This window comes from Nyctereutes procyonoides, unplaced genomic scaffold (genome assembly GCF_905146905.1).
Source record: "Nyctereutes procyonoides isolate TBG_1078 unplaced genomic scaffold, NYPRO_anot_genome, whole genome shotgun sequence".
Classification (NCBI taxonomy): domain Eukaryota; kingdom Metazoa; phylum Chordata; class Mammalia; order Carnivora; family Canidae; genus Nyctereutes; species Nyctereutes procyonoides.
This window is the reverse complement of record NW_026575133.1, coordinates 33017967-33035083: the sequence shown is the minus strand read 5'-3', so window position 1 is coordinate 33035083 and position 17117 is coordinate 33017967. Positions and strand designations below refer to the sequence as shown.

Below are 17117 nucleotides of genomic sequence, written 5' to 3'. Positions count from 1 at the left end.
ACACAGGCAGGCACAGGGAGGCCTGGTCAGGCGTGTACACGAGCCCAGGCCGCGCTGGCCGCCCCGTGTGCCTGGAGCGTGAGCGTGAGCGTTCCACCTCCCGTGCCGCCCGCCAACCAGACCCCGGGGCCCGCGGTGTGGCCCAGAGCCCGTCCCGGGAGAGCCCGGGGCTGCGACGGCCTCGAGGCCATCTGCAGCAGAGCTCACCGCAGTGCCGTTGTTGTCACGGAAAACCTCCTGGTTGAAGTAGTGGAAGAGTTTCTTCTCCAGCTGAAGCATGACCTGCAAAGCAAAAGTGGACGTCAGTGCGGGCAGAGTGGGGGCCACGCCTCGAGCAGAGTCCAGACGCTCCCCAACTCCTGACGGCCGCGGTGCACGGCCCACCGTTCGGGCTTCACTTACCTTCCGGTCATTGTCCGACTCGCGAAATATCAGCTTCACGACTTCATTGGTGTCGGCGGCGCGGACCGTCTGCATCGTGGCCTTTGTGCAGAGAGTCTGCAAAAGACACAGAAGGGACTCAGTCCCAGGAGAGGGGCCCCAGCCTGTGTCCCCTGAAAGCGATTGGCACACCTGGCCTTGCTGCCCTGAGCCCGTCCTTCCCAGGCTGCTTCTGCCTGGCTTCGCACCAACACGTCACGGGGCCGACACGCCACGGGGCCGTGGATCCGCCCGCACGGAAGCAGGGGCGTCAGCAGGTGGGCGTCCGAGGGCAGGCCCGCCAGCAAGTGCCGCGCGGCTCTAGTGGCCCTGGCCTCCCTGCCCACCTCCCTGCCCTGAGCTGCCCCGGAGCGGGCTCACCTCTGACCCCGGAAGGTCTGCTGGGGGCTTCACTGCCTGGGGAAGTCACAGCTGCCTCATGGGGTCCCCAAGGCGGGCTGGGGATGCCCTGCAATGAGATCTGCCCCGGCGGGGGGGGGGCAATGGGACAGGCCCGGGGGTAACAGAGGCCACGCTGGGTCCCAGGCAGAGACTGACTGGCTGAGGGACGGGACAGCTGGACAGGCAGGGAGAGGGCTGAGCGAGCACGGTCACCCCCACGGCCGCCGGGCTGGCGCACTCCACAAGGCACACGCAGCTCACTGCCAGGCCACCGCCTGACTGACTACAAACTACAACCAGCTTTGTTGAGAAAATTCCTCTCTTCTGAACCTGGGTGTGCGGCGGGAAAGGCTTGGGGCGGGTGCCAGCGGGGGGCGGCTCGCTGAACGCAGCTCGAGGACGCTGCAGACCCCCACCGGGCTGCTCACCCGGCTCCAGGGCAGGCAGGCACTTAGGAACGTATCCAGCAAAGCAAGTGCCAGGTGCGCCGACAGGGACGACAGGGACGGCATCGTACAGAGAAGGCAGGCCGCGCAGATGGGGGCGAGGACCCGGGAGCACGCAGGAAGCAGGGCCCCCTCCCCCTGCTGACCAGGGTCCATGCACACAAACGTCCAGGACGGGTACGCGGTGGCCGCCTGGGGCTGAGTGCCAGGGGACAGAGGCCGGTCTCTAAACCACAGTTCAACGGAGCTGCTCTTTAAAAAATGACTAGATGATTTTTATTAAAAAAAAAAAGAAAAAAAGACGACTGTGAGGAAACAACTGATTTTGACTTTTAAAAACATCCTCCTCTCAAGGGCCCTTGTGAAGTTGTGGGAAACCCTTCACCCAGGGGAGAGCGGCCTCCGCGCAGGGGCGGGCAGGGCAGGTCCCGGTGCGGCTGGAGACCCTTCCTGGGCAGGCTCCACGGGCAGGGACCCGCGGGGATGAGCCGCAAGCCTCTCTGCAGCCCGAGGGAGGCAGACCCTTCTGGGTTGGCCGGGACGTGCACACGCAGCGCCCAGCATGGGGCAGGGAGGCAGTGGCCGCTGTCCCCAGAAGGGTGGGACCAGGACAGGCCATTGACATTCAGAGCACAGATGAGTTAAGCAGGTCAAGCCCCCAGAGTGGCTTTTGGACTCATGTGTCACAAATCAGTCTGGCCGCCTTCAAACAGTGCGGATTAGAACAAGCGCAGGAACAATCCGGAGCAGAGCGCGGCCACCCTGCCCACCCCTGCGTCCGAGGAGGTCCGGCTCCATCCAGATGCTAATGTGCTTAAGTGGCTTAAGTGCTTCCGTGAATGGGGGAGGGCTGGGGCAGGCAGACGGCCATTGTCGCCACCCCAGGACGGGATTCAGGAAACTCCTGGTTCTTCTCCCAAAGGCATCTGCTAGAAACTTTTAAAACCATTGCTTTATTTAGCCATTTCGGGCGGGCTCCCGAGGGATAAACATCTGATCAGCCAGGCGCCCTGAGAGGGGCCACCCTGCGCCTCCTGCTCTCGGCCTGCTTTCTCCACACCCTCCCACGGAGGCACCTCATTCACCAGGTTTTAAAGAAGTGATCAGGCCCCGGCCAGCCCGGCCTCAGCCTCGTCTCCGCTTTCAGTCCGCAGTCATGACCACTCATGCAGAAACCTGCAGGCCGGGGCCTTTCCGCTCGCCTACTTACCGAAGGATTCTTCTTTTGAAAGGAGGAAAAAAAATACCCAAAATGCCATTTTTTAAGCGCCATCTAAGATTTATTTCATGATCAGCTGCCACACGAAGGGACACCAGATAGGACGGCCCCGCACTTTGTCTTCTTGGCACTCGGAGTGCCCGGGTTTTGTCTTGGAATTTCCCGGGACCGCTGTCAGCAAGCCTGTCCACCTGCCGTGTGGACAATGAGATTCCTGTGTTTCTTCGCAGTCTGGATAACTGCTGGAGTAGGCGGCCGGGACAGGGCACCCCCGGGCCCCGGGGCCCCGGGTCAGCCCAGGGGGCTCTTTCCAGTGTTTTCTCCGAGTCCTGAAGTTTACAGCCCACCTGACACTCAGCCACCAGCGCTCAGAGGGGCACAGAGGGGCACGTGTGCCCTGCCCACCCCAGGAGCTAAATAAGCCTGTCCCAAATGCCCGCACTCAACTGCCACCGATGCTCCCCCACGGCCCCAAACCCGACCCCAGGCAACAGCTCTGGACCCATACAGCCGGGCCTTGAGGAATCCACTCCATATCCGGGGCTGCAGAGGAAGGGCCCCGTGCTCCGCAGTGGCACGGATGGTGAATGGGTGCAGCTCAGGCCCCTCGGAGTGCACACGGGCCACATGACGGAGCCCCAGGGGTGAGGAGCTCTTGGCTCCCAGGATGCCTGCGGTGCCGCAAGGGGCACCTCAGGAAGGCCCTGACTTACGGAGCCAAGCCTGACGGGGGGCAGCCTCGCAAGGGATGTGTCCATTACAAGTTTGTCCCGACGTCCGCAGGGCAGGCTTCAGTCCGTGTAGGCAAGAGGCACACAAGCAGAAACCTCTAAACGTGAATTCTAAAAACTCCACGAGGGACAGGAACGAGGTGAGGCAGCCCGAAGCACAGTCTGAAGGTCTTGTTTAAATCAGTCCCTTGGGATCCCTGGGTGGCGCAGAGGTTTGGCGCCTGCCTTTGGCCTAGGGCGCGATCCTGGAGACCCGGGATCGAATCCCACGTCGGGCTCCCGGTGCATGGAGCCTGCTTCTCCCTCTGCCTGTGTCTCTGCCTCTCTCTCTCTCTGTGTGACTATCATAAAAAAAAAAAAAAAATCAGTCCCTTGCTAACCTGCGGACGAGAGCCGGGCCCCCGTGGGCCCCCGTGCTGCGGATCCACCTGCAGAGGCGGCAGGGGAACCCGGCTCCCCCGGCCTTTGCCGTCAGCTGCCGTCAGCGTGGTCTCTGCACGGCTTTGCGCCCAGCGCCCGCAGTCCGGTGCCTCTGGCAGGGGCTGACGCTCTCCAGGAGTTTCCAAAGCACCAAGCGCAGCCCGGGCAGGTGAGAGGGCCGCGAGCTGGTTGGCGGAGAGCCACCGGTCACAGGGGTGTCGGGTGGGACCACGGCGACCCCGTAAGAGCGCCCGGGAGGAAGAACTGGGGCAGCGACAGCGGAGCAGTCATGTGGGGGCTCCAGGGACAGGCAGTCGTAGAGCTGGGGAGGGCCTGGGGGGCCGCCGGGTGCGGCGTCTTCAGCCTGGTGCCTGTGGTGGGAGGCGGCGTCCCAGAAAGCAGCCTGGGCCAGGATGTGGGCAGTGGAGGGGGTGGAGGGCGTGCGTGCCCGCGGGCGTGCCCCCCGTTCCCCGGGGGTGTAGTGGGTCCTTCTCTCCTCAGGGGCAGGCTCCTTGCTGGCTCTCCACTGTCCTGTTTCCCTCCATTCCAGAAAATGCAGGAAGCAACGCATACATTGCAAGCATATTTTGAATTTAAAGTTGTCTGCTGAGCACGAGCAGCTAGTCCTCCTTCTGTCGGCAAGGCCCCGCGTGGCCTCGGAACCCGCATTTGGTCCCCCCCGCCCCCTGCCCCGGAGTCAGGAGGGGTCCCAGTGGGAGCGGGCAGCGGTCTAGCCTCCCTCAGGCCAAGAAGTAGCCCACCTCCCCCAGGCTCCCTGTCTGGCCGGGAGCGGAGCTTCCTGGAGGGTGAGCAGAGCCACTGTCCCGGGGTCGCTATCCGTCTTCTGTGGCGACAAGGGGTGGGGGGGGCCCAAGGTGGATCCTGATGCCCGTCAGGGATGGAAACCGGTCGGGGCCAGGTGTCCGCAGACTGCTGAACGCGCAGGAAGCGCACGGCGGCCTCTGCTTTCCTTCCCTCCGCGAGGCCCACGGAAACAACCGGTGGAGCCCCGGAGCCCGCTCGGCCGCGTGTCGTTCACACACGTAGGGCAGCTTTGAAGGAAGCACCGGAGGGGATCCTCGAGGAATCACACACCAGCCACCACACACGCTTTCTTTTGTTTTTAAACTGAGATCCCCAGAGGCGGCACCAGAGGGAGAGCCCCAGAGGGAGAGCCCCGCAGCGCCCTGCACAGGTGGGCGCCCTCACCTGTCGCGCCAGGCAGCTTGTGGGCGAGGCTCCCGAGGTGAGGGCTCACCCGGCTTTCCTGCTCCCAGCAACAGACAGGAAGAACCCCTCTGCAGAGGACATCTGATGGTTAAGCCAAGTGTGCGGCTGGCACTTCTCAGATGTCAACACCCAAGGACAGAAGGAGGAGGAGGGGGGAGGAGGGAGGAGGGTGGAGAGAGGAGGGGAGGGAGGCAGAAGGAAGAAGGGGGAGGGGGGAGGAAGAGGAGGGAAGAAGGGGGAGGAAGAGGAGGAAGAAGGGGAGGAAGAGGAGGGAAGAAGGGGAGGAGGAGGAGGGAAGGGGAGGAGGAGGGGAGGGAGGAGGGTGAAGGAGAGAGGAGGATGAAGGAGGGGGAGGGAGGAAGGGGGAGGAGGGGGCAGGAAGTGGGAGGAGGGGGAGGGTGAAGGAGAGAGGAGGATGAAGGAGGAGGGGGAGGAGGGGGGAGGAGGGGAAAGGAGGTGGGAGGAGGAGGAGGGTGAAGGAGAGAGGAGGAGGATGAAGGAGGAGGGGGGAGAAGCCCTGAGCCCTGCCCCTGCCGCGTGCCCAGGGACTCCGGAGGACGCGCCCCTCCTCGCTCGAGGCCTGGCGCCCGTGAACTGGTGGGTGGGCTTGAAGACACATTTCCCCCATCGTTCACGCCTTGCCGGGGAAGCGGGACCCTGCCGCAGGCTTTCATCCCTGACAGCTCCGCACACGACAAGCAGGCCCTCTGAGAGCGTGAAATCGGAAACAATGGAATGCTCCAGCCTAATTTCAGCCGCAGATGCTCCCGAAAAGCCGGCAGGAAAAGCTCGTGGAAGAAACGGGCCTTAAAGCAACGTCTCCAGAGGGGCCAAGGAAGCGATGCGCCCGGCCGAGGCCGAGGGCGTCAGTCCCAGGGAGGCGCCTCCTTTGGGCCGAGGGCTCTCCAGCCCGCCTGGGACCCCAGAGCCATCCGACGGGGGCCAGTGCTCCCCGGGACCAGCCGTGGGCCGAGGGGCCACCCTCTGGGACCTTCCTGACAAACAGCTACGACAAAATGGCAGCAAAGCCACCCTGAGGGGATCCCTGGGTGGCGCAGCGGTTTAGCGCCTGCCTTTGGCCCAGGGCGCGATCCTGGAGACCCGGGATCGAATCCCACGTCGGGCTCCCGGTGCATGGAGCCTGCTTCTCCCTCTGTCTCTCTCTCTCTCTCTCTCTCTCTCTGTGTGTGTGTGACTATCATAAATAAATAAAAATTAAAAAAAAAAAGCCACCCTGAGGAGCGCACAGTAGACGGAAGCAGCCAGGCCTCAGGCCAGCTGTTGGGGAGAAGGGGGGTGGGTGCCCCGGCCCATACAGAGCGGAGCGTGGGAGGTGGGGCCACTGTGATGAGCGGGCCTCTGCCACCAAGAGGGGAGCGGGGCCACCGCGGGGCATGACCCCGAGTCCTGAACACACGCAAGGGCTATAATGGAGAGCCACCAGCCCATCACTTCGCTGAAGGTTCCAGAATGGAAACCGGTGGCTGTAAGACGCGCCTGGGTCCCTGGTAGCCTGAGCATCCGGGGACAGTGCTGGGAAAGGGCGCCTCAGCCGCTGACCGTCCACTTCTCCGTCCCCCCGGGGGCGGGCTCATGCTGCCCCACAGCCGGGGTGGCCGAGGGGCACCTGCAGCGGAGGGGGCTCAGCCCCGGGGACATGGCTGCCACACAAGCCCGGGAGGCCTGCCGCCCCGAACAGCAAGGACACACCGTGCACGCCCGGCCTGGGACAGCGGCATGAATTCTGGCGGACGTCTCCGCTCCTTCCCTGTCCCACGTGAGCACAACCGTGTACACGGACAGCAGATGTACACGCGTCTACATGGCGTGGGTTCAGGTCACGTCTGTGCACACACGTGCACACGGGCAGCGCCTGTGTTTGACGCACACACAGGTGCATACGCTGCGCACCACTCGTGTACACACACACTGGCACCTGCACACACGTGCACGCCTCCTCGCACAGGTGCACGGCTCCCGGGGGGCAGCGAGGGCTGTGGTAGCGGGGGAGGGCGGCAGGCCTGGGGCCGTGGACGGCCATGTCCTGGAGCTGACCCCTGGGGTTGTAGGATCAGGTCTGCACGGACACACAGAACAGTCCCGGATGGGGCCGGAAGGCAGCTTCCAGGGGAGAGCAGCTCGGGGCTCGTCCTCTCCCGGGAAAGGAACGGTCCCAAATGGTCCCCGTCCCGTGCACGCGGACTTCCCAAAGACCCTCCAGCGAGCTCTTTCAAAGGTTTTCCCACCAAACCCCTGCACTCCTAGCAGCAAAGAGGCCCCTTACTGTTGGGGAAACACCGCCTCTGAGGACCCCAACGTGCTGACGCCACGGGAGCGAGGGCCCCGCCACTGCGCCCGGGGACACGGGGAGCTGCTGGCGGGTCCTGAGGAGGCGCCGTTATGGGGCTTATGTCAGCGGCGAAGGCACCTTCCCCCTCTCTGTTTCAGACTGTGCACTGTTCATCCAGAACAACAACACCCCATAAAGACCCTTTCATCTCCTCTCCCAGGACGGCTCGGCCGACTCCCGACCAGCCCGGCCACGAGGGCGGGCGCCAAGGAAGCGGCAGCAGCGCCCACGCGCGGGTGCCCGGGGCCAGCCCCACGGTGCTTGTGAGCCCGCGTGGACCACTCAGCCGGCGTTCTGGAAGGGAGCCGAGTGGGCTCTTCTCAGGCCAGGAGGGCTCCCCCGGGACGAGGCCCTGGCTGGGGACACGGGACGTGCTCCGGGTGTGGTCTCGAGAGCCCCGGGCTTCCACGGACACGCCAGGCTCGACCTGGGAGGAGCGGGGGCCGGGGCACCTCCTCCCACCAGCCCGGCTGGCTGACGTCCCCACGGGCTGTGCTGACCCCGAGCGGGAGCAAAGCAGCGTCAAAGCACCACCTAGCAGGACGCGCAGAACAAGGCGTGAGAGATCCGGGAGCACGGGCCTGACCACAAGTCAGAAAATCAAGTTCCCACAACAGGAGGCCACTGACGGGGAAAGTCTTTTTTGTATGATCACGGGAATAATTATTGTGACATCAATCTACCCGCTGGAAATATGAGCTAATTTGTAAGACAAACTTTCTGGGAGAAAATCCCCTCAACGTGACACCCAGAATCGTCATAATTAAGTTTAACATCGTAGTTTTAGTTTAATGCCACAGGCCCCACATCAAAACAGATCAAAAGAAGGTCTTTTTTTCTGAAACATTCATTAAATAAACTTAACGATTTAAATGAGTAAACCTGCTGTTTTAAAACAAGACCTTAGGGCAGCCCGGGTGGCTCGGTGGTTAGCGCCGCCTTCAGCCCCGGGCGTGACCCCTGGGTACTGGGATGGAGTCCCACGTCGGGCTCCCTGTGTGGAGCCTGCTCCTCTGCCTGTGTCTCTGCCTCACTCTCTCTGTGTCTCTAATGAATAAATAAGTAAAATCTTAAAAAAAAAAAAAAAACCAAGACCTTAAAAGGCCACACGAGTAAGCTCAGTGATGCGGCTACCGCCCCCCCCCACAGGCTCCCGGCTCAGCCACTGCCGACACAAGTGATAGCCGGAGCCGAGGAGGCCGCGGGCCCCGCAGCCCGGTCTACACTCCTAACTCAGAGGAGACACCCTCGGGAGCACTAGCGTTTGCCAGCGACCCAGGGAGGGGACGGGCGGGCGGCACACTGAAGCCCCCACCGTCCCGGAGGCTCCATTCCCAACGAGGCTTTCTCCAGATGTATCCCTGCGGCGTCTCCTGGGCACCAGGTGCTCCTGGGGGCCGCGGGGGGCCCTGGGGGGGCCCGTGGGCACCGTGTCAATGGCCGAGGCTCTGGGGTGCAGGGGTGCGGCTGGGGCTGAGATCAGCAAGCTAAGCGCAGACCAACTGCAAGCCAGCACTCCACCGGCACTCGGGGGCGGGTGCACAGCGACTCTCCCGGCGGGTGGCCCTGGAGGGGCTCCTGGGGAGCTGGCACCGGCGTGCAACAGGCCCCCCAGGCCGAGCGGGAGCGCCTCCCCGGGACGCCGGAGCACCCCACGGGAAGGTCTGCGTCGGGGGACAGGGCTCGGGCCGCCGGCCGCACCACTCTGGTTGGCTGTGGTCCTCGGTGCTGTCGAGGGGCGGGGGGCGCACTGCTGTGCTTCTCTCCTGCCCCTTCCAAGGCCGCACTGTTAGCCTGGGTGTGCCTCTCCCAGAAGGGTCCTCGTGGGGCCCGTGTCCCCACAGGCCCACCTGGCACCTGAGCGCACGCACACGTGTCAGTGACTGGCAACTGGTTTTCAAAACAGCCGCCAGCCTCCAAAAACACATCCATCACCATCGCTGTCAGGGATGAAGGACGGCAGGTGGACGCGCGGCCGGGCCTCGCAGAGACGGGAGCGCCTGGCACTGCTGTCACTCTTTGTCACTGCGGCCAGCTGAGCGCCCCAGCTGCCAGTTGCCACTGCGCAAGGCATAAAACATACCCTCTGAGCGATGCCGCCACCAGGGCTGAGCTGGAGGCTGCGTTAATAACCAGCTTCATGACGCACGGCCCCTCGGAGGGCACGTGACGGTCGTGTCTGACTCGTGTTTTAACTACGGCTTCGGCAGAGCCCAGCCTGGTCACGGCGCCGTCTCCTCAGTCGTGCCCTGTGAGCTTGCTGCAGGGGTCGCCTCGGAGATGGGAATCTGCTGAGTCCTGGGGGGCGGGGCCCTCTCACGCTGCACTCGGGGGACCCTGTTCCCTTCCCACCCTGCAAATGGCAAGGTTTCGCGGCCCGGAGCTAGGGGCCTGCCCCCCCGGAGTCCCGCCCCCCCCGCCTCCCCCGCGGGAGGGACAATCGCTGCCTGTACTTCACGGGGACCGCAAGCCGCTCACTGGCCCCTCATTGTTTCGGAGGCAGATTTAATTAACCTCTGATGACTCCGGCCAGTGTGCGCGACGGCGCCCAGGAGGACGGCGAGGAGCGCCCTCGCCCCGGGCCCAGGAGGCTGACCTTGCCGCTCCAGGTGTGCGATCGGCAGCGGAGCCCACGCCAAGGCCAGCGTCGGCTTCGAAGGGCACGTTCCAGAGGAAGAGCCCTGCCCAGCGACGGACGGACTGTGCAGGCTCTGGCAGGAGGGGCATCCCCCACCCCCCGACGCCTCCCTAGGCCTCCGGAGCACTCACAGCGGCGCACAGTCCAGGGCGCTCCTGCTCACCAGCCGCGCTGACCTCGGGCCATCTGAAAACACGCGGGGGCCGCTGTGCCTGAGCTGAGGGCTCAGACCTCCTCCAGAGCCAGGGCCGAGGCCGCACGGCCTTCTCCCACCCCAGGACCCCGTTCACAAGCACTGAATCTGGGTGTCCACAAATGGCTGTTGTAAGAGGGGTCCCTGCTGACCGTCCGCCTGTCCACCCGGGGAGGAGGAGGAGGGACAGTGCCAGGCTCAGGCCAAGGCCGGTGTGGGCAGCGTGGGTCAAGCCCCTCTGGGCTTCCCTCCGACCCGTGTCCTTCCTGGGCCCTGCTGTGGTTTGGAAGGAGAGGCCAGTCCCCCACTCACCTCCGCGGCACAGCAGACGTGCAGAGAGCACTCTGAGCCCCGGCTGGTAGGTGGGCAGAGGGCGCCTGTGCTCATCTGGGCCCCCTCCTCCTGGCTGCGCACACCTGGGGGCCCGCCTGGGGCCGCACCTCTGCCCTGTCGACACCGCCGATCTCACTGACACCCCTGGAGGACACCTGAGACCCCAACAGGACTGCACGGCTCCCAGCCAGGCCTCGCCTACAGGAAACCCCATTCCCAAACATGCCCTGCTGGCCCCGAGCTGACACGACGGTCCAGACACGCATGCCTCCGGAACAGGGCTCTCCTGCAGAAGGCAGGGGCTTCTGGAACAGGGTCACGGGAATCACAGACGCCCTGGAGAACTCTGCTGTCAGGTTGCTTTTCAGACTCCGGGGGTCACGGAATGGACGGAAGCCCAGCAGGAAGGGCAGACAAGGTGCAGGACTCGGCCCACAGGCCGCCCAAGGCCCGGGGCCGTCCCGCTTGCTGGGCAGATGCACCCCCACGGCTCTCCTGGCAGCTGGGTCATCGCCACAGGGCACACAGCAGGCCCCACGCAGGAAACACTCGTTGGACAAACGGGGAAGAGACACCAGCTCTGGAGCAGCGGCTGGAAACTGAGCAAGATCAGAGTATCCAACCCGCCCACGGCGTCTGTGAGACGGACCCACCCGTGCAGGCCGCTGAAAACAAAGCACTAGCTCTGTCCTCCCGGGGGTGACTCCTGACACCTGCCGCTGCAAAGACCGGAGACGAACTCGGGAACGTGGCAGGCGGCAGGAAGCGGCGCAGCCAAGACGGGCGCCCACAGGACCCCGCGGCCCCCAGCCTAGTGACGCAGGCCGGCCTCCCGCGTGTTCCGTAAGGGGGCCGCCCGGCGCAGTCAGCCCGGGGGGATGCCGGCCGCTGCGGCCGTGTCCCGGGGGAAGCCCCGGCTCTGCGGTGCAGGCCCAGTGGGTGCCTGGGTGTGACCTGCGGGGCCCGCGGCCCGGGGCGTGGTGCTTCACGTGACGCCCGATGCCCGAGGCTCAACGTAAAGTGCTTCTCCCCACGGGGGCCCGGGGATGATTATTTCTAACAAGCTCCCGGTGACAGGAAGCAGCGGCGGTGCTCACCGGTCCCTCCCGTCACATCCTCACCACACAGTTACTTTGCACGACAATCAGAAGCAGTGAAGTGGGTCAGAGGCCCAGCGAGCCGGCCCCTCAGAGCGCGGGGCCCTGAATCTGCATTCGCGGAGGCCGGACTCCTGGACGCCCCTCCTCGACCGTCTGCTCGAGGTTGGCTCTGGCGGACTCACACCCTCAGGGTTCCCACAAAACTTCTGTTACTTGTTTTTGCAGTTAAAACCCCTTTTAAAAAGCCAGGCCAGGCCATTAGCAGATTCCGATTTTTCCCAAAGACATACTACGCGGTATTTTAAAATTTGGTGACTGAAGACAGCTTAACCAGCGCCACTAAATTAACCAAGGACAGAAGTGTGTTCTTTTTCACTGCACCTTATTTTTAGGTAAACCTCTCCCAAGAAGCGTTTACTACGTTAGTGTTCGGTCCATCAGGTGAGGCGGGCGTGCTGTTCTGTTCCGCGCTGTCGGGCCGAGGAGTGTCCCTCAAAATTGGTGTCCACCCAGACCTCAGAACGTGACCTTACTTGGAAGTAGGGTCTTTGTGGGTGTAGTTAGTTAAGGACCTCGAGATTAAACCAAGCTGGATTTGGGATGGGCTCCAAGGCCAGTGGCTGGGACAGGCCAGATGATGACAATAAGCTAGAGGTGCACTGGGGCCACCAATGAGCCCCATGACCCGTGACCTTCTGAGGCCGCCCTGCACCCTCCCTGTCCGTCTCCCCACTGTGCGTCCTGGGTGTCCCTGCTCTTGGCCCCCCTGTGGTTCAGGCCTCGGGTCCCAGGACGTCCAGGCGCCTACAGGCCCCTGGTGCCTCCCAACACCATCACCGTGGGGCTTCCTAGCAGAGCAGTCAACAAGGACCTGGGGGCAGGCGTAAAAATGTTCAGCGTTAACTGAGCTCCTTGAAGGGGGAGCCACACAGGTGAACGCTGATTCCCCCCAGGACATTGCACCTGACGTCACAGGCACACAGGACACGGGACTGGAGCTTCTCCCCATCAGCGCTCCAGAAGTGCAGGCGGCTGACCTCCCTGCGTCTGCTCAGTGCGGCTGCGCCCCACTCCACTGCCCCAGGGCAGGGGGGGCAGGACCCTGAGCTACTGGGGCCACAGGGCCAGCCCAGCCGACAGTAGATGAGGACCCCACAGGCCCCACGGGCAGCAGGCATGGGCGGTTCCACTTCTGAAAATCAGCTACTGACGGAGCCCCACCCCGCAAACAGCATTTCAAATAACGCTTCCCTGCCTCAGGCAGTTTTGACGGCAACGTCATCAGAGGGAAGATCCTCCTTTATTTCCTGCAGGAAGTGGGGGGAGGCTGTCATTAAACCAGGCAGCCCGTCAGATGTTGGTGCTCACTGATCTGGAACGTTCCAGGCCACGTGCAGCCTGAAGATTCATGAAGGTCTGCAGAGATCTCGACAAGAACGTGTCCGCTCTCAGGAGCTGCCCCCAGTTCACAAGACAGCCCCTCCCGCCGGCTGTGACCACCTGTGTGCAGGGGCCCCACGCTGCTGAGGCACAGGGCAGGGGAAAGGCATCCGTGCGTCTGCCCAGAGCAGTCGAGTCCGGCAGCCGGCGTCCTGCAGCGCCAGGGCCGCACACCCTCCCGGCACTCGGTGATGTCCGGGTGTGTCCACAGGTAGCTCTGTGGGCCCGCCCCGCGGGGTGCCGTCACATTAATCACAAAGAAGAGAATTTCAATACATTCGTCATCTCTGTGGAACGACGGGCAGCCCTGACTTTACAGAACGGCGTCTCAGAGAACGGACGACCACCGTGCGGCTGCGTCTGTGCAGGGGACGTGGAGGGAAGGTAATCGCCTGGAGGCCCCCATGTCTCCACCCGGGGGGTGCCGCACGCTGGGCAGGCCCCGGAAGGCTGGCCTGGGGTGGGCTGTCGGCCTCCTGGGCAGGTGCGGCGGCGGGGGCTGGGTCTCCCCTCTGCTGCAGCGAGTGTGGGGCTGCGGTCACTGCTGCCGGGGCGCACGCCGGAACCTCGGCCCCGAGCCAGAGCCACAGTCTCCCCTCCCGACCGCGGAGGTGACCCTCGAGGTCACGCGGCTGGGACCAGGCAGGGCTGAGGCTTTCTATCTGCACCTGTCCACCGGGCATCCCGCCAAGGGCCCTGTGGGTGTACCTGGGGACACGGGACACAGCCTCCAAGCCCCCGGATAGAGCAGCACCTGTGAGATTTTAAGTGGAAGAGAAGGACTGGTTTACAGCGTGGGCAACGGGAAGCGATGGGCCTGCCACCGGCCACGCCCCCCCCCCCCAGCGGCGTCTCCAAGGCTCTACAGCTGAGGACAGAACCTCTGCGGCAGGATGTCGTGTCCCAGGGGGACAGCAGCTGCGGAGGCCTGCGGGACCCCGTCCATTTCTGTGTCCAGCAACGCCCCCCTTCAACAGTAAAACATCTTTATTGGGAACGTTTGCCTTACATACTAGCAGTGAGCGTGGCGGGGCTGGGCTTGCCTGCGGGGGGCGCACCCGCCTCTGCAGCTCCCGCTAAGACCTGACCTCGGCCAAGGCCCCCCACGAGGCGGGGAGCAGGTGCCTACCTCCACCACGGACTTGGAGTCCAGCCGGAAGTTGAAATCGCCAAACACAAAGTAGGACACTTTCTCGAATCGCTGGTCGATGATTCTGAGAGGAGAGAAGGACACCACGTTACCGCCACGCCAGGCCAGCCGCTCTCTCCGCCACGCGCCCCTCGCACGCCCTCCCGCGCACTCCCAAATGGCACGGGGACCACGCCGTGTGCCCAGCAGACAAGCGCAGCTCCCTCTGCACCGACACACGTGTGCTGCCAGCGCGTCCTCACACATGGAAACTACATCTGGTGGGAAGGGCAGCCGGCGTGGGGAGCAGTGAGGGCCGGGGCCGGGGACTCGGGGGAAGGACGCGGGCCGGGGCCTCCGCCCGGCACCTCCACAGCTCCTCCCAGGCGGGTCGCAGGCTTGTGCTCGCTCTGGAAGTGTCCGCACATCATCCCCATTTCCAGGTTTCAAACGTGTAAAGCACAGCAGCTGCATCTTTTTAAGAGAAGTGTGGCACTGCTCGCTTGGAAACAATTTTTTCACCTATTTTAAGTCGACCACAGTCCACTTCCTCGCTTTCCAGAAACACACACACAGCAAGGGTGCGACACCACGGCGTCAGCCGGGAGGCCCCTCACGGCGGCACGAAGACTGCTCCCTCCAGGCGTCCCCAGCGGGCAGCAGCAGCGATAACGACCACCGACCACCGACCACCACTGTTCACTCCGCTTACTTCCGGCGGGAAAGCAGAGTGCGCAGCATCGCCAACTGGACGAGCAGCGGAGCGGAGCGCCTGGCTTGGAGGGAGGGACGGGCGGGGAGCAAGGCCCCCGCGCCGCTGCCCGGCCGTGGCTCCACTCACGCACTTGCTGGGACGGGGCTGCGGGCCCGGGGCGCAGGGTGGAGGGCGCATCCCAAATGGGCTAAAATCCGATGTCGTCAGGCAGGCAGAGGCCAGGGGCACAGTCTTTGCCATGTTAACTCGGAAACTCCCTCCAGTAACGCCTCTCCGCTGCCAGCAGTGCCTGGGTCAGCCAGACGTCATGCTGGGGCTCCGCGTCCCCCTGCCTGGACTGTCCCCCTGCCTCGGGCACCACTTGCCACCGTGACCTCCTCACTCGATGCATTAGCTTGGGAAACAGAAGAAGGGACCAGGCACAGGACCACATGCCGCCGCCTGGCTCTGCAGCGTTCTCCTGGGTCACAGGGTCTCCGCAGGCCGTGGCTGCTGCCCTCCTAGCACTGGAGGGCGGCAGGGCACGTGGGGTCCTGGCATCCTGGTGGCAGCCAGACCCCTGACGGCGCACAGTGAATTTGTTGACACCATCGACCCGTCCCGTCCCTGGAAACGAGCTGCGCTTGTGCTGGAGTCTGTGCCCTGGCCCCTGGGCCTCGCAAGGACGCTGCCTGGTCAGGTCCCTGTGGAATGTGCGTCTTCTGTTCTTATTTCTGTTTCCCCTTTCAGATTCTCTCCACTTTCTGTTTGAATCCCAGGAGCCTCCAGGGAACTGGTGAGAACCCACCCTCGGTCCCTGGCTGGTCTCTGGGATGTTCACGGGGCCTCCAGCTGCAACCGAGGGTCTGCCCCCTTGGGGGCGGCGAGCAGGCCCCTGGCCATGCGTCCTGTCCAGGAGGCCTGCCCACCCCGGGCTGGACACGGCTCCCCTTCTTCCCTCTCCCCACGTTAGTCTTTAATCTGTCTGGAATCACAGTGTGAAGTCAGGATCTCAGGGTATCGATTTTCCCGCCCATTGATCGACCGCTGTTTGTTAAACATTCAATCCTCTTCCGTCACTTCATGGAGCACAGAATTCCCCAAATCATGTGGCCCCAGGCCCTGCCCCGCACGCCTGCAATCAATGCGACTTTCCACACGGACGCCCTTCCTGCTGACGATTCCTCTAAGACCAGCTCAGCTACCTTCGTGTTCTGCTCCCATCTATTTTTTTCTCAAAAGATTTATTATTTATTTATTTATTTATTTATTTATTTATTTATTTATTTATTTATTTATGATAGACAGAGAGAGAGAGAGAGGCAGAGACACAGGCAGGGGGAGAAGCAGGCTCCCTGCAGGGAGCCCGATGCGGGACTTGATCCCGGGACCCCAGGATTGCACCCTGGGCCCAAGGCAGGCACCGAACCACTGAGCCCCCCAGGGATCCCCCTGCTCCCATCTTAATTGCTGTATCATCTAGTTGTGTTGCACAAAACATCCTGTTTTCCCTTCTAATTGGAGTAACTTCCCACTTATGAACACATTTGAAAACAAAAGGACACACTCAAGAGAAGGCGGAGGGTGCAGCCAGCGGGAGACTGAAGAGACCCCGAGGGTGCAGCCAGCGGGCCCCCTTCCTACTGAGGAAGTAGCACTCGGGGAGAGGAGCGGCGGGCGCTGAGGGGCCAGGACCGCCCTGGCCAGCATGGACGTGGCCTCCCTGCTCGGGGCGTCCTCTCCCGTCCTCAAGGGGCCACGGCTGCTTCTGCCGTTAAACATCCTCAGAAACCAAGCCTGTGGGAGACCATGCAGGCGCCTGGGGAGGCGCCTCGAGCGTGGGCAGCAGGACATGCGGGGGTCCAGGCCCGCAGCACAGGGCCCCGGGGAAGGAGGAGGCCGGGAGCGCGCCTGCAGGAGGGAGGCTGCAGCCCAGAGGCTGGCATGCGGCGGGCGCTGCGGGTGGTGCGGGCGCTGCAGGTGGTGCAGGTGCTGCGGGTGGTGCGGGCGCTGCAGGTGGTGCAGGCGCTGCAGGTGGTGCTGATGCTGCGGGCGGTGCAGACGCTGCGGGTGGTGCGGGCGCTGCAGGTGGTGCAGGTGCTGCGGGCGGTGCAGGTGGTGCAGGTGGTGCTGGTGCTGCGGGCACTGCGGGCGCTGCGGGTGCCGGGGTGGGGGGGGCGGGCGTCCGCAGGCGCAGGTGGGCCCGGGGAGCCAGGGAGTCCCGCGGGCACCGTCCCAGGCTGTGGCGGGGCCGGCGTCCGTGGCGGGGGCGGCCCCCAGGGGCGGCTCGCGGCTCCCCGACCGCCGACCACCTCCGACCACCGCAGGCAGGTCCCGCCGGCGCCGGAGCAGCTGCGACCCGGGGGGTCCCC

At 64.0% G+C, this 17117-nt stretch overlaps 1 protein-coding gene across 3 annotated transcripts in view; it reads right to left on the bottom strand.

The window, feature by feature from the left end:
• INPP5A (inositol polyphosphate-5-phosphatase A) overlaps positions 1-17117 on the bottom strand; it is a 164508-nt gene that overhangs the window by 21486 nt on the left and 125905 nt on the right. For all 3 annotated transcript variants that reach the window (XM_055346311.1, XM_055346309.1, XM_055346310.1), the window contains 3 exons: positions 14052-14136; positions 403-498; positions 208-282 (listed from right to left, as the gene is read on the bottom strand). In XM_055346311.1, the coding sequence (XP_055202286.1) occupies positions 208-282; positions 403-498; positions 14052-14136 (256 nt within the window). The remainder of the gene's footprint in view (positions 1-207; positions 283-402; positions 499-14051; positions 14137-17117) is intronic.